The following is a 24,940-nucleotide window of genomic DNA, read 5'->3' as shown; positions in this document are numbered from 1 at the left end:
TGCCTCTACTGCCCCATGCCTGTTTCCCAGAAATCTTTATTGCTTATGAGGTGGTGGAAAGAATGAATCTTAGAGTTAGACTCAGCACTACCACCTTCTAGCCTAGTGACCCAACAGTGAGCAAGATGCTAACTTCCATTGCTCATGCAACTGCTATATGGACTAAAGCAGTGGTCGCCAACATTTCAAATCTCACGGACCAGCAGTGGTCCGTGGACCACCTGTTGGCAACCGCTGCTCCAAAGGTTTCCTTAAACCAGCGGTCGCCAACCTTTCGCACCTCACGGACCAACAGTGGTCTACAGACCACCAGTTGGTGACTGCTGGACTAAAGTACATAGAAACATCTGTGGTATCACCTGGAATATTGCAAGCATGTGCTTGTTTAGTATGATTTGAAAGCTAAGTGAGCTAAGTTTTAAACTAGAGAGCCATTCTCAAACTGTGTTCCAAAAAAATTGATAGCAGTTCCCATGACCACGTAAGTGCAGAAACTTTAGGTTAAATAAGTCACTCTGCTATAGGATTCCTCAGATTCATGTTCTAACATGAATTTCCAGTCAGAGGACATGCTATATAGCATCTCTCAAACATACTAACTAAAGAACACTTTGAGGATCATAGTTTGGGAGATAGCTAGGGTTTCAAGACTAGGGAGGAAGGAGAAAATTAATGGTGTGTGTGAATGTTTTGTGTGTGTGTGTGTGTTTTTAACTGACTTTTTTATTAAAATGAGAAGAACCCTCCAAATTTGGACTTGAAGTTTTAGGAGATTGCTATTTTGGGATTTTCCCAACAGTTTAGGATGATGGATATCTTGGATAAGAAAATAGAGGACAATAAAATGTTGACTTATAAGCAAAATTAAGAAGAAGGTAAAGTTAATATTTACCCTTTTGTAGTTTGGGTAGGAGACCCAAAGCATATACTCAGAGTTATAAATTTAATTATCTACTATAGTAGTTTATTTGACTGGGTGACTTGGTGTTAACATTTTTTTCTTTTAAATTTTAGAACAAGCACTGGTTAATTAGGCAAGCCAAGACTCCAATGACTAATTCTTCGATACAGTTTTTAGATAATGCATTTAGGAAAAGGTAAGAGCTGCTACTTTCTCAACCTGGGTGGTCTTAGAGGACCCTCCAGATCAGCCTATGAACAGGGGACTGTACCATGTGGTTATATTTGAGACAAAATTGGAGGGTAACAAGTTGATGGGAGAGACTTTGCTTGGTGGGGAGGGCATCTGTTGCCTCAGAAGCACAGATTCCTTTACATTTGGGTGTGTGAGGTGGCCTTTGGACCCTCAGACTAATTAAACAATCTATTTTTATGACTTGTTAAAACATTGCAAACTGGAGCCATTTGACTTTTTTTTTTTAAGTTTCCACCCAGCCGATGTGGCTCAATGGTTGAGCGTTGACCTATGAACCAGGAGGTCAGGGTTCAATTCCCAATCAGGGCACATGCCCTGGTTTAGGGCTGAATCCCCAGTAGGGGGTGTGCAGGAGGGAGCCGATCAATGATTCTGTCTCATCATTGATATTTCTACCTCTCCCCCCTTCTCTAAAATCAATAAAAAAATATATTTTTAAAAAAGTTTCCTGTATCTAAGGAAAAGGTTTGTTAGTGACCAGTCTCCCAATATTTACATAAAACCCAAAGGCTTAGACTAGAGCAAATTATTTACCTTTTCTGTTTGTGATTTTCAAGAAATTCTCTAATTTTTCAAAAAATTCATTACTTAAGTTGTAATCTATTACTTATTACCAAGGGTTGGCAAATTTTTTCTGTAAAGGGCCAGATAGTAAATACTATAGGCTTGCAGGCTATATGATCTCTGTTGCAGCTGCTCAGCTCTGCTGTTGGAGTGCAAAAGCAGCTCAAGACAGTACGTGAATGAATGAGCATGGTTGTGTTCTAATAAAACTTTATGTGTATATAAAAAAGAGACAGTAAGTTGTTTAATGGGTCCTTTCAGATTTATAAACTGAAAAAGTTCTGGAAATCTGTCTCACTATGTGAATATATTTAATACTACTGATTTGTACACTTAAACACTAAGATGGTAAATTTTATATTATGTGTTTTTTATCACAATTTAAAAGCAAACAACACACAGTGGGCAAACTTTGGTGCATGGCTGCAGTTTGCCAGCCCCTAGTTTAGATCACAAACACTGTTGGGGCACAGGTCCATGTGAATTAATCTGTATTAATCAGTGCTGAGTTGACAACTTGCCCTTGTCTCTCCTCTCATCAACAGTGATAATAAGTAATAAAACTAGTTATAAAAGCCTCATTCATTTCTTTGGAAACAGTTCAATTTAGATTGAGGTAACTATTCTAAATTTTTCTAATTTTTTTTTTTTTTTTTTTGCAATGAGGCATTTGAGGAAAGGAAATTTGGAAATTTCTTCCATTTTGGGGAGAATGGTTTTGAGGTTTTGCAGGTGTCCCTGAGCCATTTTCTTTGAGGTTCTACTGACATCCTCTGTTTACATCCAGGTGGCAAACTCTACTCTCAGTTGATGACCTTGTGGAGAAACTGGTCAAGAGATTGGAGTTCATCGGGGAGCTCGACAACACTTACATCTTTTATACTTCTGACAATGGCTACCACACAGGTAAGGGGCGTGGTTAGGTATTCCTGAGACCTTTGGGAGGTGCCTTTCCTTTTTCACCCAGCCAGGATCACTGGCAGGGAGCTCTGGTCCCTGTAGAGCAGTTTAGAGGCCAGAGGGAAGGTCTTGCCCTCAGGTCCCCTCTGGTCAGAGGGCCCACTCATTGCCACATGGAGAGACCGGTTTCATTATTTGCTGTGTCATATGCTATATTACATGATATTCCAAGAGTCGGGAGCAGAGTGAGCTTGATGGGTTAGAGGCAGGATTTATGAAGGAGGTAAGAAGTTGAACGGGATTTCAAAAACAAGTAGACTTTAGAAAATAAGGGTAAGACATTTTACATAGGAGATCAAGAGAAGATTGTATTGGGTGCCAGGGGGAGTCTTTCATGCGAAATTGTGAAATTAGTTTTGTGTGTGTGAGTATGGGTTTTGTGTGTGTGTGTGTGTGTGTGTGTGTGTGTGTGTGTGTGTGTGTTTTGTCTTTTTAAAACTGCAGGATAGCCCTGGCCGGTTTGGCTCAGTGGATAGAGCGTCGGCCTGCGGGCTCAAGGGTCCCGGGTTTGATTCTGGTCAAGGGCAGGTACCTTGGTTGTGGGCACATCCCCAGTGGGGAGTGTGCAGGAGGCAGCTGATCGATGTTTCTAACTCTCTATCCCTCTCCCTTCCTCTCTGTAAAAAAATCAATAAAATATAAAATAAAATTAAAAAAAAAACAAAACCTGCAGGATGAATAAGCCCCCTGTTTTTGACTTTCATCCTTTCTACTTGAACCTTTTGCAGGTTAAAAACCAATATTTTCTTCTTTCCCCACCTATAAATTTTATAAACTTGAGTGGAATTAACCTGAGGCTTGCTTGCATAGAACAGATTGGGCGTTTAATCTATTATTGTGAATATTTTTTTAAATATATTTTATTGATTTTTTACAGAGAGGAAGGGAGAGGGATAGAGAGTTAGAAACATCGATAAGAGAGAAACACCGATCAGCTGCCTCCTGCACACCCCCTAATGGGGATGTGCCCGCAACCAAGGTACATGCCCTTGACTGGAATCGAACCTGGGACCCTTCAGTCTGCAGGCCTACGCTCTATCCACTGAGCCAAACCGGTCAGGGCTATTGTGAATATTTTTAAGCACTTGAAGTAGAGACTATAAAATAAACCCCATTATCCAGCTTCAGTTTTCAGTTGCATGTGGCCAGTCTTTTGAATTCTTCCTACCCTACCCTGGTGTGTGTTTTTTTAGCTAGAAGGTTTTGTAGAATCTCTGGAAATTGTGATTCCACACATCAACACTTAATTGTGCATCTGACTACTTTATTATGTATCAGGATCTAGAGTGTGCATGCTACCTTTAGCTTTTGTGTGTCCTAAAAGCTGTCGTTGCCACTGATTGATTGGAAAAACTGGTCTTTTGTCCATTTAGAATATCTGACATCCTGGCTTTTATCTTGTTTGTTTATACTTAGCATTTCCTATAGATTGGTAGTCAGATCTAGAGTCTTAATAGAAATTCACATTTTCAGCAAGCATGCTTTCTTGGTGATGCTGCTGTGTATTTCCTGTTGCATCACTTCATGATACCTCGGAGCCTGGTTGCCCCACTTCAGGGATGCTAGTATTGATTGATGGCCCATGTGGCGTCAGCCTGTCCTGTGAACCTTTTGTGGTTAAACTTCCATTGATGGTTAAATTCATTTTTCCCTCAGAAATTGTAAAATGTTGACTTTATAACTCTCTTCTTCCTTTTGCATTTATTAGCTGGAATTCCTCAGAGAAGAACTTTCCCTCAGCTGTTCAGTTATTTTGAAATGCAGTTTATTCAGGAAAGGCCAGATAAATGTTTTTGTTCCTTTAGCAGTTTTCAGAATAATCTCATTCAGTTGTGATCAGATTGAGTATCAGACATAAATTATGCATTTGTGTTTCAGTACTTCCCAGTCACTCTTTTTCCTGAATTTGTCCTATCTTAGATCAGGGAGTCCCCCTAGGCATTTATTTAAGGAAGATGAACTCATTGTTTCCTGCCTTGTAGTAATGAGACCCAGGCAAATTTAAACCTCCTATTAAAGCACCATAATTAGAGGAACAAAGTTGTTTTGTTTTTGTTGACTAAATGAATGTATATGCGTGACACTTCCATCTGGGCTCCATCTTTACCCTTTGCATTTTGTTTTCAGGACAGTTTTCTTTGCCAATAGACAAAAGGCAGCTGTATGAGTTTGATATCAAAGTTCCACTGTTGGTTCGAGGGCCTGGGATCAAACCAAATCAGACAAGCAAGGTAGGTGTCTGACAAGATGATGCTGTTTATAGGTAGCACTTGCATGAGAAAATAAGGCTGATTAGATTTCTCCTCCTATGAGATGAAAGCTGATTGATTTAAGATTGTGTAAGTGTCCCATGGAAACAGTGACTTTTTTTAAACACCTGACCACTCCCTATTAATTGTATCCCCCCAAATATATATGTACATATATATACACATACATGTACATTATATATAACATCAGCATGAATAACTTTTGTCTTATATTAAATTTTAAAAATTATAGTTAACATACAGTGTATATTAATTTCAGGCATACAAGATTGTGATGAGACATTTGTATACCTTGAAGCGATCACCACGAGATAAGACTAGTACAGTGATGGCGAACCTATGACACACATGTCAGAGGTGACACGCGAACTCATGTTTTTGGTTGATTTTTCTTTGTTAAATGGCATTTAAATATATAAAATAAATATCAAAAATATAAGTCTTTGTTTTCCTATGGTTGCAAATATCAAAAAATTTCTATATGTGACACAGCACCAGAGTTACGTTAGGGTTTTTCAAAATGCTGACATGCCAAGCTCAAAAGGTTCGCCATCACTGGACTAGTACCTACCCAGCCCCATACATAGTTATAACAGTATTATTGACTATATTGCCTATTCTGTACTTTACATACCTGTGACTAATTTTATAACTGGCAGCTTGTATTTCGTAATCCCCTTCACATTTTTCGCCCTTCCCTTCACCACCTTCCCACCTGGCAACCATCAGTTTGTTCTCAGTATCTATGAATTTGTTTCTTTTCTCTTTTTTTGGTTTGTGTATTTTGTATTTTAGATTCCACATAAGTAAAGTCAGACATTACTTGTCTTTCTCTGTCTGACTTATTTCACGTGACATAATACCCTCTGGGTCCATCCATGTTGTTTCACCACCTCTTCATTTATTCATCTATCGATAGACGCCTAGTCTACTTCCATATCTTGGCTATTATAAATAATGCTGAAATGAACTTAAGGGTGCATTTATCTTTTCAAATTACTGTTTTCAATTTATTTGGATAAATACCCAGAAATGGGATTGCTGGGTCATATGGTAGCTCTATGTTTCATTTTTTGAAAACTCTCCATATGTTTTCCATAGTGGCTGCACCAGTTTACAGTCTCACCAACAGTGCAGGAAGATTCCCTTTTCTCCACATCCTCACCCACACTTGTTTGTTGATTTACTGATATTAGCCATTCGGAGAGGTGTGAGGTAATATCTCACCGTGGTTTTGGTTTGCATTTCCCTGATGATTAGTGATGTTGAGCATCTTTGCTTGTGTCTGTTTGCTATCTGTATGTTCTCTTCGGAGAAAAGCCTGTTCAGGTCCTCTGCCCATTTTTAAATTGGATTGTTTGGCTTTTTGACGTTGAGTTGTATGAGGTCTTTATATATTTTGCATATTAACCCTTTATCAGATATATCATTTGCAAATATATTTTCACATTCAGTAGGTTGCCTTTTTGTTTCATTGATGGTTTCCCTTACTGTGCAAAGGCTTTTTAGTTTGATGTAGTTCATTTACTTATATTTTGTTTTAACATTGCCCTAGATGACATATACTAAAATCAATGTCAAAGAGTCCATTACTCATTTTGTCTTCTAGGAGTTGTATAATTCCAGGTCTTACATACAAGACTAATCGATCTTGAGTTTATTTTTGTATATGGTGTAAGAAAATGGTCTAATTTCATTTTTTGCGTGTATCTATTCTGTTTTCCTAGCATCATTTATTGTTGAAGAGACTATTTTACCTCCTTGTATATTCTTGCTTCCGTTGTCGTACACTAACTGGGCATATAAGCATGGGTTTATTCCTGGGGTCTCTATTCTCCTTTGATCTACATGTCTGTTTTTGTACCAATACTGTATTGTTTTGATTACTATATCCTTGTATTATAGTTTGAAATAAAGTAGTGTGATACCTCCAACTTTTTTCTTCTTTCTCAATATTATTTTGTCTATTCAGGGTGCTTTGTGGTTCCAAAAAATTTTTAGGATTATTTGTTCTACTTTTGTGAAAAATGACATTGGTATTTTTTAAAAATATGTTTTTATTGATTTCAGAGAGAAAGGGAGAGGGAGAGAGAGATAGAAACATCAACGATGAGAGAGAATCATTGATCGGCTGCCTCCTACACGTCCCCTAATGGGGATTGAGCCCACAACCAAGGCATGTGCCCTGACCAGGAATCCAATTGACCTTAGGGTTCATAGGTGGATGCTCAGTTACGCCACACTGGCCAGGTGCCACTGGTATTTTGATAGAGATTGCATGTAATCTTGCTTTGGGTAACATGGACATTGAAACAATATTCTTTCAGTCCACAAGCACAGTATATCCTTCCATTTACCAGTGTATTACAGTTTTCAGAGTATAGGTCTTTTATCTTCTTGATTAAGTTTTTCATTTCTTTTTGATCCAATTGTAAATGAGATTATTTTCTTCTCTTTCTGATAGTTCAGTATTAGTATATAAAATTGCAATAGATTTCTGACAATTTTTTCTGCAACTTTACTAAATTCATTTATTAATTCTAATAGTTTTTGGTGGAATCTTCAGGGTTTTCTATATATATCATATCATGAGCAAATAGTGATAGTTTTACTTCTTTTCCAATTTGGATGCCTTTTATTTCTTTATCATGTCAGATTGCTGCGTATCCTTGTCTTATTCCTGATCTTGGAGAAAAAGCTTTAATCTTTTCATTGTTGAGTGTGATGTCAGTTGTGGGTTTCTCATATACGGTCTTTATAATCAGGTATATTCCCTTTATCTCCACTATGCTGAAAGTTTTTATCATAAACTAGAGGCCCAGTGCACGAAATTGTGCATGGGTAGGGTCCCTGGGCCTAGCTGGCGATCAGGGCCAATTGGGGCCTTTCGGCTGCTGGCCGGTGCCTTCCTTAGTTCTGCCTTGGTGGTCAGTGCGCGTCATAGTGAGCAATCGAACTCGCGGTCTCCCGGTTGAACTCCCGAGGGGACACTTTGCATTTTAGCCTTTTATATATATATATAGATTGGTGTTGGATTTTTTCAAATGCTTTTTCTGTATCTATTGATATGATTATATGATTTTTCTCTTTCATTTTGTCTTTGATTATATGATTTTTATTCTTTATTTTGTGCATGTGGTATGTCATGTTAATTGATTTGTGGATATTGACCCAACCTTGCATCCTTGGAAATAAACCCCACTTGATCATGGTGTATGATCTTTTTAATGTATTGCTGAATTTGATTTGCTAATATTTTGTTAAGGATTTTTACATCTATGTTCATCAGGGATAATGGCCTATAATTTTCTTTTTTTTTGTTGTGTCTTTGTCTGGTTTTAGTATAAGGGTACTGCTGGCCTTGAATGAGTTTGGGAGCTTTCCTCTCTTTAATATTTTGGAATAGTTTGATAAAGGTAGGTGTTAATTCTTTGAATGTTCAGTAAAATTCACTTCTGAAGCTGTCTGGTCCAGGACTTTTTGTTGGGAAATTTTTGATTATAGATTCAATTTCATTATTAGTAATTGGTCCATTCAGATTTTCTATTTATTCCTGATTCAGACTTGGAAGGTTATATTTCAAGCATTTATCCATTTCTTTGAAGTTGTCCAATTTGTTGGCATATAATTGTTTGTAGTGTTTTCTTATCCTTTGTATTTATGTGATACCACTTGTGTCATTTCTCACTCATTTTGGATGTTATTTATTTGGGCCCTCTTTTTTTCTTAATGAATCTGATTAAAGATTTATCAATAATGTTTATCTTTTCAAAGAATTAGCTCTGAGTTTATTGATCTTTATTATTTTTTTAGTCTCTAATTTATTTCTGATCCTTGTTATATCCTACTTTCTACTAACCTTGGGCTTTGCTTTTGTTTTTTCTTGTTCCTTTAGGTATAAAATTATATTGTTTACGGGAAATGTTTTTTGTTTCTTGAGGTAGGCCTGTATGGCTATGAATTTCTCTCTTAAAACTGCTTTTGCTGTGTCCCATAGGTTTTTGGACCATTGTGTTTCCATTTTCATTTATCTCAGGGTATCTTTTAATTTCCTCCTTGATTTCTTTATTAACACATTGAGTGTTTAGTAGCATGTTGTTTACCCTTCATGTGTTTGTTCCAGTTTTTTTTCTTATAATTGATTTACAGTTTCATACTGTTATGATCAGAGGAGATGCTTGATAGAATTTCAGTCTTCTTAAATTTGAGACATCTTTTGTGCCTCATCATTTGGCCTGTCCTAGGAAATGTTCCATGTGCACTTGAGAAAAATGTATATTCCATTTATTAAATTCATATGATCTAAAATGTGCCTTTTTTAAATGTGCCTTTTTAAAATTTTATTTTGTTGAGAGTATTACAGATGTCCCCATTTTCTCCCTTTGCCCCCCTCCACCCATCTCCCACCCCACCTGTCTTATTGTCTGTGTTCATGGGCTATGACTAATTTGTACTTTTAAATCCCTTTGCCTTTTTCACCCATTGCCCCAAACCCCCTTCTATCTGGCAACCGTCAAAATATTCTCTGTATCTATGAGTCTGTTTCTGTTCTGCTTGTTCATTTATTTTGATTTTTAGATTAAATTGGTGATAGAAATATATTTATTGCCATTTTATTGTTCATACTAGGGGCCTGGTGCACGAAGATTCATGCACGGGGGTCCGGGGGGTCCCTCAGCCTGACCTGCACCCTCTCCAATCTGGGAGCCCTCAGGGGAGCCCTCTCCAATCCGGGAGTTTCTGTCTGTCTTTGCAATCATATGAGCGAATTGTCTGAGACCCCCAACCCAGTTTGGTTTGTTGCTCACAGAATAATAGAGGCTTTTTTTTTTTTCTTTGCTTCATTGGTGGAGATTTCCTGGAAGTTTTAGGATAGCTTCCCTTTAATTTTTCCTAGACACTCTGATTTTACTTATGTCTCTCATCTTTGCTTTCCCTCCATCTCCAACCCGCAACAGTAACTTGCTCCAGGATCACTTTGCTCTAGTGTCTAGGACAGTGGTCGGCAAACTCATTAGTCAACAGAGCCAAATATCAACAGTACAACGATTGAAATTTTTTTTGAGAGCCAAATTTTTTAAACTTAAACTATATAGGTAGGTACATTGTTATTAACTTAATTAATAATTTTGGTTTGAGTACTTAGTATTAACAACATGAGTTCAATACACTAATATATTTATGGAATGCCTATTATGTGTCTAAGGCTGGAGATAACATGACATCCTTCTGGAACTTACATTCTAGTGAGGAAGATCAACTTTAAATAAATAAATAGTCACATCAAATAATTGCAGTTGTCATGAGTGCTAAGGAAGGAAATAAACAGTAAGCGAGAGAAGTTATTTAGCAAGGTTAGGCATTTAAACCCCTCTAAGCAGATAAGTTTCATTTTATAATAATAAAGCCACCAACACAAAATAATTACATTTCTTAAATTGAGCCTTAGCCAGTTTAGCTCACTGGATAGAGCGTCGGCCTGGGGACTGAAGAGTCCCTGTTTCGATTCCGGTCAAGGGCATGTACCTTGGTTGCAGGCACATCCCCAGTAGGGGGTGTGCAGGAGGCAGCTGATCGATGCTTCTCTCTCATCGATGTTTCTGACTCTCTATCCCTCTCCCTTCCTCTCTGTAAAAAAATCAATAAAATATATTTTAAAAAAATAAAAATAAATAAATTGATGACAAAAATACCTATAGGATTTGCAGCTGGTTGGAAAAATATAGGTAACTTTATGCTTCGAGTAGGTACTTTTGTCACCTGCACTTGATTTGCAGACGCGACTAGCACTAACCACTGTACAATGAGACTGCTGACTGACTGGCTCACTCAACTCGTGCATGAATCGTGCGCACCTCCCCCGCGCTGCGTATCCCGCGGCCTGCTTGCACCGTGTCTCCCGACACCCCCCACTTCTTCTAACACCACTTCTTCAAAATAGACTCGCCCAGGCCGAAAACCGACGACTGCGCATGGGCCACGAAATTTCAATCGCACTGTACGTGCGCACCCGCACGTAGTATTTTGTGGAAGAGCCACCCTCAAGGGGCCAAAGAGCTGCATGTGGCTCGCGAGCCGCGGTTTGCCGACCACTGGTCTAGGAGATCTGCCTGCCACCAGAACTACGATTCCCAGCATTCCTGGTGCTCCCCGTGCTCTGGGCTTCCGCTTCTGGTCCTGGGGCTGCCATCAGAACTACTATTCCTAGAATTCCTGGTGCTCCCCATGCTGGGAGCAACCGAGGGAGCCACGGCCCCCCAAGCCTCCGGCTCTCCTGCTCTGCTCTCCGCCTGGTGACCGAGGGAGCCATGTCCCCCCAAGCTGCCGTCTCTCCTGCTTCTGCTCTCCGCCCAGCCCCTGTGTATGCAAATTAACCCACCATCTTTTTTGGGTTGATTGCATATTCACCCTGATTGGTTGGTGAGCATAGCAAAGGGACGGTCAATTTACATGTTTCTCTTTTATTATATAGGATTCTTGATTTTTTTTTTTCTTTCTTCTTTTTGAAGAAGACCCTTTAGCATTTCATGTAATGGTAGTGATGAACTCCTTTAGCTTTTTCTTCTTGTGAAGCTCTTTATCTGACACTTAGTTCTAAATGAGAGTTTTGTTGGGTAGAGTAATCATGGTTATAGGTCCTTGCTTTTCATCACTTTAAATATTTCTTTTTTTTTTTAAATATATTTTATTGATTTTTTACAGAGAGGAAGGGAGAGGGATAGAGAGTTAGAAACATCGATAAGAGAGAAACACCGATCAGCTGCCTCCTGCACACCCCCTAATGGGGATGTGCCCGCAACCAAGGTACATGCCCTTGACTGGAATCGAACCTGGGACCCTTCAGTCTGCAGGCCTACGCTCTATCCACTGAGCCAAACCGGTCAGGGCTATTGTGAATATTTTTAAGCACTTGAAGTAGAGACTATAAAATAAACCCCATTATCCAGCTTCAGTTTTCAGTTGCATGTGGCCAGTCTTTTGAATTCTTCCTACCCTACCCTGGTGTGTGTTTTTTTAGCTAGAAGGTTTTGTAGAATCTCTGGAAATTGTGATTCCACACATCAACACTTAATTGTGCATCTGACTACTTTATTATGTATCAGGATCTAGAGTGTGCATGCTACCTTTAGCTTTTGTGTGTCCTAAAAGCTGTCGTTGCCACTGATTGATTGGAAAAACTGGTCTTTTGTCCATTTAGAATATCTGACATCCTGGCTTTTATCTTGTTTGTTTATACTTAGCATTTCCTATAGATTGGTAGTCAGATCTAGAGTCTTAATAGAAATTCACATTTTCAGCAAGCATGCTTTCTTGGTGATGCTGCTGTGTATTTCCTGTTGCATCACTTCATGATGTCTCGGAGTCTGGTTGCCCCACTTCAGGGATGCTAGTATTGATTGATGGCCCATGTGGTGTCAGCCTGTCCTGTGAACCTTTTGTGGTTAAACTTCCATTGATGGTTAAATTCCTTTTTCCCTCAGAAATTGTAAAATGTTGACTTTATAACTCTCTTCTTCCTTTTGCATTTATTAGCTGGAATTCCTCAGAGAAGAACTTTCCCTCAACTGTTCAGTTATTTTGAAATGCAGTTTATTCAGGAAAGGCCAGATAAATGTTTTTGTTCCTTTAGCAGTTTTCAGAATAATCTCATTCAGTTGTGATCAGGTTGAGTATCAGACATAAATTATGCATTTGTGTTTCAGTACTTCCCAGTCACTCTTTTTCCTGACTTTGTCCTATCTTAGATCAGGGAGTCCCCCTAGGCATTTATTTAAGGAAGATGAACTCATTGTTTCCTGCCTTGTAGTAATGAGACCCAGGCAAATTTAAACCTCCTATTAAAGCACCATAATTAGAGGAACAAAGTTGTTTTGTTTTTGTTGACTAAATGAATGTATATGCGTGACACTTCCATCTGGGCTCCATCTTTACCCTTTGCATTTTGTTTTCAGGACAGTTCTCTTTGCCAATAGACAAAAGGCAGCTGTATGAGTTTGATATCAAAGTTCCACTGTTGGTTCGAGGGCCTGGGATCAAACCGAATCAGACAAGCAAGGTAGGTGTCTGACAAGATGATGCTGTTTATAGGTAGCACTTGCATGAGAAAATAAGGCTGATTAGATTTCTCCTCCTATGAGATGAAAGCTGATTGATTTAAGATTGTGTAAGTGTCCCATGGAAACAGTGACTTTTTTTAAACACCTGACCACTCCCTATTAATTGTATCCCCCCCAAATATATATGTACATATATATACACATACATGTACATTATATATAACATCAGCATGAATAACTTTTGTCTTATATTAAATTTTAAAAATTATAGTTAACATACAGTGTATATTAATTTCAGGCATACAAGATTGTGATGAGACATTTGTATACCTTGAAGCGATCACCACGAGATAAGACTAGTACAGTGATGGCGAACCTATGACACACATGTCAGAGGTGACACGCGAACTCATGTTTTTGGTTGATTTTTCTTTGTTAAATGGCATTTAAATATATAAAATAAATATCAAAAATATAAGTCTTTGTTTTCCTATGGTTGCAAATATCAAAAAATTTCTATATGTGACACAGCACCAGAGTTACGTTAGGGTTTTTCAAAATGCTGACATGCCAAGCTCAAAAGGTTCGCCATCACTGGACTAGTACCTACCCAGCCCCATACATAGTTATAACAGTATTATTGACTATATTGCCTATTCTGTACTTTACATACCTGTGACTAATTTTATAACTGGCAGCTTGTATTTCGTAATCCCCTTCACATTTTTCGCCCTTCCCTTCACCACCTTCCCACCTGGCAACTATCAGTTTGTTCTCAGTATCTATGAATTTGTTTCTTTTCTCTTTTTTTGGTTTGTGTATTTTGTATTTTAGATTCCACATAAGTAAAGTCAGACATTACTTGTCTTTCTCTGTCTGACTTATTTCACTTGACATAATACCCTCTGGGTCCATCCATGTTGTTTCACCACCTCTTCTTTATTTATTCATCTATCGATAGACGCCTAGTCTACTTCCATATCTTGGCTATTATAAATAATGCTGAAATGAACATAAGGGTGCATTTATCTTTTCAAATTACTGTTTTCAATTTATTTGGATAAATACCCAGAAATGGGATTGCTGGGTCATATGGTAGCTCTATGTTTCATTTTTTGAAAACTCTCCATATGTTTTCCATAGTGGCTGCACCAGTTTACAATCTCACCAACAGTGCAGGAAGATTCCCTTTTCTCCACATCCTCACCCACACTTGTTTGTTGATTTACTGATATTAGCCATTCGGAGAGGTGTGAGGTAATATCTCACCGTGGTTTTGGTTTGCATTTCCCTGATGATTAGTGATGTTGAGCATCTTTGCTTGTGTCTGTTTGCTATCTGTATGTTCTCTTCAGAGAAATGCCTGTTCAGGTCCTCTGCCCATTTTTAAATTGGATTGTTTGGCTTTTTGACATTGAGTTGTATGAGGTCTTTATATATTTTGCATATTAACCCTTTATCAGATATATCATTTGCAAATATATTTTCACATTCAGTAGGTTGCCTTTTTGTTTCATTGATGGTTTCCCTTACTGTGCAAAGGCTTTTTAGTTTGATGTAGTTCATTTACTTATATTTTGTTTTAACATTGCCCTAGATGACATATACTAAAATCAATGTCAAAGAGTCCATTACTCATTTTGTCTTCTAGGAGTTGTATAATTCCAGGTCTTACATACAAGACTAATCCATCTTGAGTTTATTTTTGTATATGGTGTAAGAAAATGGTCTAATTTCATTTTTTGCATGTATCTATTCTGTTTTCCTAGCATCATTTATTGTTGAAGAGACTATTTTACCTCCTTGTATATTCTTGCCTCCGTTGTTGTACACTAACTGGGCATATAAGCATGGGTTTATTCCTGGGGTCTCTATTCTCCTTTGATCTGCATGTCTGTTTTTGTACCAATACTGTATTGTTTTGATTACTATATCCTTGTAGTATAGTTTGAAATAAAGTAGTGTGATACCTCCAACTTTTTTCTTCTTTCTCAATATTATTTTGCCTATGTCATTCCTTTCGGCCTGCAGAGTGTCTCTGATGAAAAATCAGTTGATAGTCTTACGGGAGTTCTCTTGTACATAACTAGCTGCTTTTCTCCTGCTACTTTTAAGACTCGTCTTTAACTTTTGGCATTTTAATTATGTTGTGTCTTGGTGTGGGCCTCTTTGGGTTCATTTTGTTTGGGCTTTCTATGAGTCCTGGATTTGGATGTCTGTCTCCTTCACCAGGTTAGGAAAGTTTTCAGTCATTCTTCGAATAGGTTTTCTGTCTTTTTTTCTCTTCTTCTTCTGAGATCCTTATGATGCAAAAGTTGGTATGCTTGAAGTTGTCCCAAAGGTCTCTAGGTTTTTGTAGCTTTTTGCTTGTTTGTTTTATTCTTTTTCCTCTTTGCTGTTTTGATTGGATGTCTTCCACTACCTTTTCTTTCAGATAGCTAACTTGATCTTCTGCTTTATCTAATCTGTTGTTGATTCCCTCTAGTATATTTTTCATTTCAGTTATTGTATTCTTATATTCTCTCTTTGTTCACGTTCTCACTGAGTTCTTGTACTTTTATGAGTTTTATGAGCATAACCATTGTTTTTAATTCTTTATCTAGTAGATTGCTTGACTCTATTTTGTTTAGTTCTTTTTCTGGAGTTTTGTCCTCTAATTTGGAATTTTTTTTTGTCTTCTCATTTTCACTGACATTCTATGTTTGGTTCCGTGTATTAGGTAGATCTGATACGTCTCCTGGTCTTGAAAGAGTGGCCTTATGTAGGTGTCATTTGGGGCCCAGGGTGTGACATCTGTGTGGGTTGTGTGTGCCTTCCTGATAATAGTTTGGCCTCAGTTGCTGCTGGGAGGTCAGTGGGTGGGATTGACCTTCAGGCTGATTGACTGTATCAGTAGACAAGCTGTTGTGCAGAGGCTAACGCCATGGAGTGGGAGTCACTCTAGCAGAGTCCAAGGCTGCCTGTCTGGTCTGTCACTTGTAGAGCCACTTGGGTGGGGCTCTAGAGCAGTCTGAAGCCAGCCAATGGTTCTTTGGGTCTGGAGCCTCTTGGGAGGGGCACCAGTGTGGGCTGAGGCCAGCTGCCACTTGTGGTCCTTGCATGCACTTGGGAGAGGCTGGTATGCTAGCCAAAGCCGGCTGCCACTTGTGCCAGGCTTGGGACTGTTCGGTTGGAGCTATACTGCAGGAGGCCAGCCGCCATTTGTGCCAGGTTTAGGGCCACTTGTTTGGAGCTGTGTCAGCAACCAAGGCTGGTTGTCAGACTTAGGGCCACTTAGTGGGAGCTACAGTTCGAGATGAGGCTGGCCACTGCTTGTGTGGGGCTTGTGGGGCTTTGGGAGAGTCCTCGGTGTGCGGTGTGTGCCAAGACCAGCAGCTTGAGTGGAGGGGATGGAGCTGCTGGAAGAGGCGCTGGCTGGGCGAGTGGGTTGGGTGGGACAGAGTCTCGGGGAGATGCTAGAGCAAGGCCAATGGTGTTAGCCAAGTTAATGGAGGGCATTAGGGCCAACTAGGTGGGAGGAGAGCTCAACAAAGGAACAAGGGCTCCCACCAACGCTTCTGTTTCCTGAGAGAGTTATCCAAATCCCTGCCCCTCCAGCCCTCACCCTAAAGTTAGTCGAATTCATGTTTCTTGAGCTTCTGCCTCTGCCCTGGAGCTTGGAGCAAGTGAGCTTGTGTGTGAGCTCTTTAAGTGTGTGAGCTTTGTCTCCCACAGCCCTTTATCTCGTACATACTCCCCTTTGGTTTTCAGAGCCAGATATTAATGGGACTCTTCCTCCTGGCACAGGTGCCTTAGGCTGGGGAGCCCAGTATGGGGCTTGAACCCCTCACTGCTCTGGGGAGAACTTTGTAGCCAATATATTCCTCCCATTTATTAAACAACACACCATGGGTATGGACCTGTCTGGTCTGTGTCTCTGCCACTCCTACCTGTCCCCATATGGCTTCTTATCTATATCCTTAATTATAGGACTCTGTTCAGCTCTTCTTCAGCTGGTTCTCCATGATGCTTGTTCTATGATTTAGTTGTAATTTGGATGTGTTAGTTGGAGGAGGTAAGTTCAGGATTTACCTTCTTCTCCATCTTGACCCTGCCTCTTTTTGTTTCTCTCTTGAGACTAGATCTTTACTTTGTCTTGGAGCAGCGACTCTCTACCCAGGAGCTCATCAAACTTACCCTCTGAAGCTGCAAAAGGTTCTGGCTGCCTCACTTGGGCTGCAATATGCATCCATCTTCTGCTTTTTTCCCCTGAAGTTCACAGATGGTGCTGAGAGGCAGCTGGTTTGGGGCCCACTGCCCTGTACAGCAGATCTCCTCAGGCCTTATAGGGTGCAGATCCCCGGGGCCTTGCTCAAATGTGGTTCTCAGGCTGCGTTTCTGACCTGCTCACAGGTGACATCTGCTGGTCCGACCCCATTTTGAGTATGAGGCTATGGAAAGCATGTTTTCTGAGAATTTTGTTCCTCTCCATGGGATTCTACCTCACCAATGCTTTTCTGCTCTACAGATTCTTTTGTTATTTCCATGTGGTTTCATTGTCTTTCCAAACTTGGTAGTTAATACTAAGGCACCTTGATTCAAAACTCTGGTCTAATGCCGGAAGGTAAAAATTGACAGACTCTATTACTATGTCTTCTCTCTTTCCTGATTCACGATTTTAGTCTTCTGTGAGACAGAAGAAAATGAGCAAATACATTATGTAAGCTAAAGTTGGAAAACGGGCCAGACTTTCTGGGTATACTTTAGTTTGGGAGTTTAATGTTTATTTTGTTTAAATGTCTGCCATTCACTTATTTCCTTTTACAATGCTCTTGATGGAATTCTGTTAAAATTCTCTCTGAAAGGTAAAATGGCCTTCATAATTGCCTTTGAGTTTTCTTTTTCTCTTAAGATCCATATTCCTTAAGCCAGTCACTTCCCACTGCAAATTCAATACCCTCTAAAGAGGCCTCTTCTTACAAAGGAGATAGGCAAGTTTGGAAGACCATTCAATCTTAAAAGCGTTTTATTGATCTTGGTGCTGGGCGCTGATTGAGGAAAATGTTAGCAGCTGTGTGCCTTTCCAAGGAGCAGGGCTGCAGGGCCCTTTCTGACCAGTGCGGGGAAGGAGGCTGAGCGAGAGCAGAGTGCAGTGTGTCAGCCAGCTGCCCATGGAACAAACTGGTCCTTTTTTCTTCAAGTCAGCAGTGCCATCTAAGTGTTAAAATTAGAAACTTCACCCTCTCTAAGCAGTGTAAATGAAGCCTGCTTCCTAGGAAGCCATTTTAACAGTAACAACTAGCCTCTACTGTATGCTTAGTATGTGACAAGTGCTGTTCTAAATGTATTACCTGTATCAACTCATTTAACCTTCACAGTCTTATGAGGTATAGATACTAATAGCCCATTTTACAAAGGAGGAAACTGAGGTACAGAGGTTAAGTGGTTTGCCCAAGATCATGGAGCTAAAATATCTCAGAGCCCTGTATTTGAATTTGGTCAGTCTGATTCCAGAGTCCACGCACTTAACAGTTACACTCTAGCTCAGACAACAAGTGTTTATGAAGTACATTGTGCCAGCACACTGTGCCAGGAACCTTGGGTACACAGCAGTGAGCAATCCGGGAAGATCATCCTTAACTTCCTGTCAGGGAGAGCCAGATACTGGAGCTGTAACTGTCCGTGAAAGCAGTTGTCAGAGCAGAGGCCGGGTGTTGAGAGGATTTAGTCATACAGAGATCTGTGGGAGGGTGTTCTGGCAGAACCGTAAATGTGAAGGTAGAGACGTGAGAATGAGCTTGGCTTGTTCAGGGACTGAACTGCTTTCACTTCCTAAGTGAACCACTTCTCTCACCTCCTTGCCTATCTTTGACTGACTGTTCCTTCCGTCTGGAATGCCCATCTCATGCCCTTTGACCAGGCTACGTTAATTGTCCTTTAGGGGTTCCCTCTGGGAGGTCAGTACCCCTGCCCCCACATAAGGTAGGTGACCTTCCCTTGTTCCTGGCCTCACACCTACCACACCCTACTGAGTTTGTCTTTTTCACTCTAGGATTTCCTAGAAAAGAGGCACTATCTAAACTTAGAATACCCAGCTCTTAACATTGGGGGACACCTGAGTTAGTTGAATGGATATTACCAAGGTCACTTAGTAAGTGGCAGACCAGGACTGAAAATGAACTGTGCCTGTTCTCAAAATCCATTTTTCACCTACTGTGCTGACAGTTGTAGTTTGAGAAGCATGAAATGCCCGGCTTTCATCCTGCGCAGAGAATGTCAGAGACGGTGGGTGATTCATCATGTGTTGGCAGCACGGTTGTCTCAGTGCCAGTTGTTCTGCATAATGAACTGAGCTGTCAACAGCCTGATGGTGAAAAAAGGGCACATGTGACCAGTGGATTTAGCTTTGTAATGGCTGTTCAGGAGAGCAGGGGCAGGTAGTATGTGTGATTTTTCAAGACTGGCTGTTGAGGTTTTCCTCTCTTGCTAGAAATTAACCTCTCTTTTATTGGGTGGTAGAATTTCTTTAAAAGGGTTTTAAGACAGGAAATGGTTTGTAGGAAAACTAACATGGCCAGCATGATCCAAGGGAAATAGAACTGAACCGGGCATCAGGAAAACCACATACGGGCTTTAAGACTTTGGACAAAATAAGCATTGGTTTCCCTGTGTGAAGGTGGGAGGATGTTCAGTGCAACTAGGGGACGCCCTGGCTTCTTCCTTGTTGGAGAAGCTGAGGGGCACATCCAGATGGAGCAGCCCAACATGTGGGGAGTTCTCTGCCTGCGCTGTTCCAGTGCTTTCCACTAAGTGGATTTGGGTGCTCTCTGATGTGTTTGTCTCTTCTTTGATGGCCGTATATGAATTCTTTAACATCAGGGCTTAAATGTCTGTTTGGAAACCCGGCCCGAGGTTTCCTCCTGAGCCCTATTACTCTTCTCATTGATTCTGCAGCACTGTCGATCTTCCAGAACAAAGGAAGACGCCCTTTCAAGGCATGATGCCCTTGAGGCCCTGCTCTAGAGCTTTCCAGGGGCCTTTGTTTGATCAGAATGTCTGTATAATTAAATCCCAAGAACATTCCCAAACTGAGAGGCTATGATTTATGAAATAATCTACTTTTGATCTTGTCCAGGTTTTTTCCATTTCAATCCATAAGTGAATCTTTGAGTTTATACATAGGGATAAAAGCAGTACTGGCAGTCCCTGAATTACAGTGTTCTGACTTACAATTTTCTTACTTTATGATGGTGATACAAAATACGTATTCAGTTGAAACCATCTAGGCTAAGCTATGATGTTTGGTACGTTAGGCATATTAAATGCATTGTCGACTTACGATATTTTCAATTTATGATGTGTTTTTCAGGACGTCACCCTGTCGTAAATTGAGGAATATCCGTACCATTTTAGGAACTTAAAATGCTAATGTTTTTAGAAGTCATTACAGTGATGGACCCATAGTATCTATCTAATTCTAGGTTGTATAAAAACAGAGATAGATAATAATTCTCAGGTGAATTCTTCACTCATACTCAGTATCCACTAAAAGTCTCCTATCTCCTGACATAATATGCTAATTTTGAGACTCTGCTTACTTTCTAAGTCAAACAAAACCCGAGAAGAGATCATTGTAGCTATCTGGAAAGGTCCTGGGGTAGTGTATATGGTATTTGTGCCATTTGACTAGTACTGGAACTTACAGACCTTTCTCCCATGGAGCAAACCACTCTGGGAGCCTCCTGTCATACAGCTGATGGCCCTTCATTCCTGGTGAGACTGGCAGTCACCATTTTATATCTCTGTGGGTTTTGCTATTTTGGTGTTTACCCTTTTTCTTTTCTTATAAAACTGCCTTGGACATATTAGTAATACCTGGGGACTTGGCTTCGCTTCATTCATATTCTGGACATCACTGAAGATCTGTTAGTCACAAGGCAGGGTCCTATTACCTTGATCTGATTCTGGAGGTCATGTGTCTGCTGGTCTCTTCTTTCCTGACATGTTTTCTTTCTGTTCATGCCCACTCTTGTTGACCATATTCCAGGCTTCCGGTCTGCCTAGGGACTTGAACCTAGGTACCACCTCGCTAACCCAGGTCTGATATAATCCCTAGAGACACTGCTGTGGGTTTTTCTGAGTAGCACATGGATTGCCTTTTCCTTGAGCTGCCTGCCGCTGCGCGGTCATTTCTGACAGCCGCGGTTACACTAATGCTTCAGAGCCAGGATGAACAATGATCAGAAGGTGTTTTCTTGCCTTTCGTGTCTGTACTTTCGGTTTTGTTTTTAAATTAAAAGTACCAGGGCTAATAGGTTGTTTTTTTAATCCCCCTTTGGCCTCCCCTAAAATGATCTAAGTTTTCTCAATAATTTTGAGCACTGTAATTTCCTCTGAGTAAATGATAGCTTTTCTAGTTACAAGCTGTTGACTTTGTTTCAGTTTCTTCTCTTTGATTTCCTCATCTGTAAAATGGGGGGAGGAAGTACTGCATCACAGGATTGTGGTGAGGATTAAACGAGGATAAACGCTAAGTACTGGCACAGAACAGGTGCTCAGTAGGCATCAGTTCTCCTTGTTTCCCTGGTGGGTTGTCATCACCACTCGAAAGCTTTCCTAACCTGTGAGCAAAGTGACTTCTAGGTGTGTGCTTAGTTCTATCCAGGCCTGCACTGTCCACTTGTAATAGCTACCAGCCACATTGGCTGTTGAGCCAAAGATAGACTATTTGAGATGTGTTATAATATTTTAAATACCAGATTTCACAGACTTGGTTAAAAAAAAAAAGTAAAATCATTAATTTTTTTGTATTGCTTACATGTTGAAATAGCAATATTTTTATGTATCGGGTTAAATTAAATATATACACTGAATTTCGCCTTTTTCCTTTTTACTTAAATGTGCTCACTAGATATTTTAATACCAAGAATGTTTAAAATATCTAAGTTTTGCGCTTTTTAAGGAAACTTTTGATGTACTGTTGGAATAAGTTTTCTGCTGTCTTCAAAGCCTATTGAAACATTTTTTAGCAGTGTTGTCACTTTAAAAAACTATAAAAAGAGCTAATATCCTCCTTGGTGGTAAGCATTCAACCTTTCAGGCTTTCAAAATTGTCAGGAGTCAATTTGAAGTTAAATTTAGTGAACTATTAAGAATCAAGTTAGAAAACACTTTGTATAAAATAGACCCACATTTTTCTCATGATTCATAACAGACTCTAGGCAATCCCAAATGAGTTTTTAAAAATGTTTTGCTCAACAACACTATGTGTGGAATAAATATATATAACTTCCCAGGGGCATATATTATAAGCCTTATAAGCCTTTGTTTTTTAAATCACTATAATTACATTTGAATATATAAATTAGTAAGACTTAAGTAAATATGGGCTATACAAAAGATAATAGTAAATGCTGTTTGTGTCATGGTGAGGTAGGGGAAGACAGTACAGATAGAAAAGGAAAACTTGTTTCTTTGTCTCATTCCCATAGATGCTCGTTGCCAACATTGACTTGGGTCCTACTATTTTGGACATCGCTGGCTACAACCTGAATAAGACCCAGATGGATGGGATGTCTTTATTGCCTATTTTGGTGAGTATAAAGCCCTCAATCAGGCCTGAGCCAAGACTCTGAAATAAATTCCAGGTTGTATAAATTTGAACTTAAAAACTATTAAATTTGGGGAAAAGAGTTTTTTTAAAAAAAGAATGATCGGAACACAGATAAACAGAGTTCTATATTCTCCCTACTTCCCATCTCCTCCCCCCAAAAACCATTATAAGCAAAATTAAGACAGGTGACAATTGGGAAGATATTTGCAACAAAAGTGAAAAATGGTAGTAAGTCCTAATAGAAGAGTTTTTAGAAAGCAAAGATTAATATCCCAGTAGAAAAATGGACAAAAGAAGTAACTGGTTAACTCACAGAGGAATTAGAAATAGTCAAAGTGCGAAAAGATTGCATCAGTGCTGATCAAAGCAATGCTTAACTGAATGAGACTTTCATTGCCTGCAGAACTAGCCCGGATACCCACTATTTGCAGAAGTCTGAGAAAATGGAAACTACCCAGACTCTGTTCATAAAAGTGCAGTCAGTATAAGCTACCGGAAGGTTAATGTAACAAGACACATCACTTCAGAATATACACATAAAGCCAGTGGTTCTCAACCTTCTGGCCCTTTAAATACAGTTCCTCATGTTGTGACCCAACCATAAAATTATTTTCGTTGCTACTTCATAACTGTAATGTTGCTACTGTTATGAATCGTAATGTAAATATCTGATATGCAGGATGGTGTTAGGCGACCCCTGTGAAAGGGTCGTTCAACCGCCAAAGGGGTCGCAACCCACAGGTTGAGAACCGCTGCATTAAGCAATTCTATCTGGGAATTTGTTCTAAGAAAACAAAACTCTTTCAAGTACCTACTATGTACCTGGCACTGTACAGAGCTAACTATAAGAAATGTATGTGTAGTGTTAATAGAAGAAAACAGAAAACCTAAATATCCAATAGGGTATTGGTTAAATTGTTGCACCACTAAACAATAGAATATTAAACTAATACTACATGGTATAGATCTGTATACATTGACTTGGAAAGATGCCTATTCCATGCTATAGAGAGAAAAGGAGGTTTCACAACAGCATCTGTTGTTCATTAAAAATGTGTTTTAATATGTTTAAACATAGACAAGTTTGGAAAGATTGGTCTTAAAATGATTTAGGCATTTATAGTGACTCATAAATCTTACTCATTGATTTTTCTGAATCTATTACAGTGTATTAGGTAGAATATGATTCATAAAAAAGAATATGTGTAGCTCATATTCGTTATGAAACACAAGAAATACCATGAACCCATCATCCCATTAAGAATTCATATTCCTAATACTGGTACCTCTGCCTATATGCTCTTCCCCATTCTATCCCTCAGCTGCCCCATGAGAGTGATCACTTTCTGGTTTTCATGGTTATCATTCTCTGGCTTTTATTTTTTAGGGTTATTATGTATATATCCCTAAACAACATACCTAGTTTGGGTCTTGTTTTGCCCTCTTGTTTTACTAGTCCAGCTGTAAGAACTGACGTGGGGGGATTCTCCCCTCCCCATAAGTTCATGTATGTATGGTATCTTCATTCTGACCAGCAAGTCCGTTGAACCTATTACCTTCCTTAGCACAGCACTGTTGAATATTTGTGAGTTCTTGTGTGAATGAAGCTATGCATTTCTTAGTATGAGCTGAGAATAGTTCTCACACAGAGTTTATGGACAGGACTGTTTATTCTAACCTGGACTTCAGCACCTTGAGCTGTGACTAATTCTTGCTTAGCGACTTTGCTGGTTTCCATTCCTGCCTGCCTCACAGTAGTTGTGGGAACTATAGAATGCTCAAAGCACTTGACCATCACTTGCAAAGGCTCTAGAACAGCGGTTGGCAACCAGTGGTCCGTGAGGTCCAAAAGGTTGGCGACCGCTGGTTTAAGGAAACCTTTGGAGCAGTGGTCGGCAACCGGTGGCCCACAACAACCGCTGCTCTAGAAGATCCTCAGTAGCCTTCATATGTATCAGTTTTAATCACTCCAATTAGTTTTGACTGCCAAGGCCCCTTTAGCAATAGAATAAATAACTTTGTGGTCCTGCTCACAGTCTCTATGCCTCACGGGAACCACTTTTACTCTTCTAGACAGGTGTCAGTAATGTGACTTGGCGATCGGACGTCCTGGTGGAATATCAAGGAGAAGGTCGTAATGTCACCGACCCAACATGTCCTTCCCTGAGTCCTGGAGTATCTGTGAGTAATAGTTTGAGTTGACTTGGACAACTTCCTCACTGAAGCTCGGCAGGACACTGGTGTAGACGTAGCAAGTGCTGAAACCCGTAATCTGAGTCCTGCTTCTCTGTCACTTCACTTTGTCACTTGACTGGAAGATCAGTAGATGCACAAAGATAAA

The 24,940-nt window shown here is 39.7% G+C and overlaps 1 protein-coding gene across 1 annotated transcript in view; it reads left to right on the top strand.

Annotated features, from left to right (window-relative positions):
- Positions 1–24,940, top strand: part of GNS (glucosamine (N-acetyl)-6-sulfatase) — a 48,244-nt gene that overhangs the window by 16,820 nt on the left and 6,484 nt on the right. Inside the window, exons 6-10 of the mRNA XM_006096862.3 lie at positions 1,015–1,097; positions 2,508–2,626; positions 4,808–4,911; positions 22,478–22,579; positions 24,673–24,780. Of these exons, the coding sequence (XP_006096924.1) occupies positions 1,015–1,097; positions 2,508–2,626; positions 4,808–4,911; positions 22,478–22,579; positions 24,673–24,780 (516 nt within the window). The remainder of the gene's footprint in view (positions 1–1,014; positions 1,098–2,507; positions 2,627–4,807; positions 4,912–22,477; positions 22,580–24,672; positions 24,781–24,940) is intronic.

This window comes from Myotis lucifugus, unplaced genomic scaffold, assembly GCF_000147115.1.
Source record: "Myotis lucifugus unplaced genomic scaffold, Myoluc2.0 scaffold_189, whole genome shotgun sequence".
NCBI classification, from domain to species: Eukaryota; Metazoa; Chordata; class Mammalia; order Chiroptera; family Vespertilionidae; genus Myotis; species Myotis lucifugus.
The sequence above is the reverse complement of the archived record's forward strand: the minus strand, read 5'-3'. Positions and strand labels throughout refer to the sequence as shown.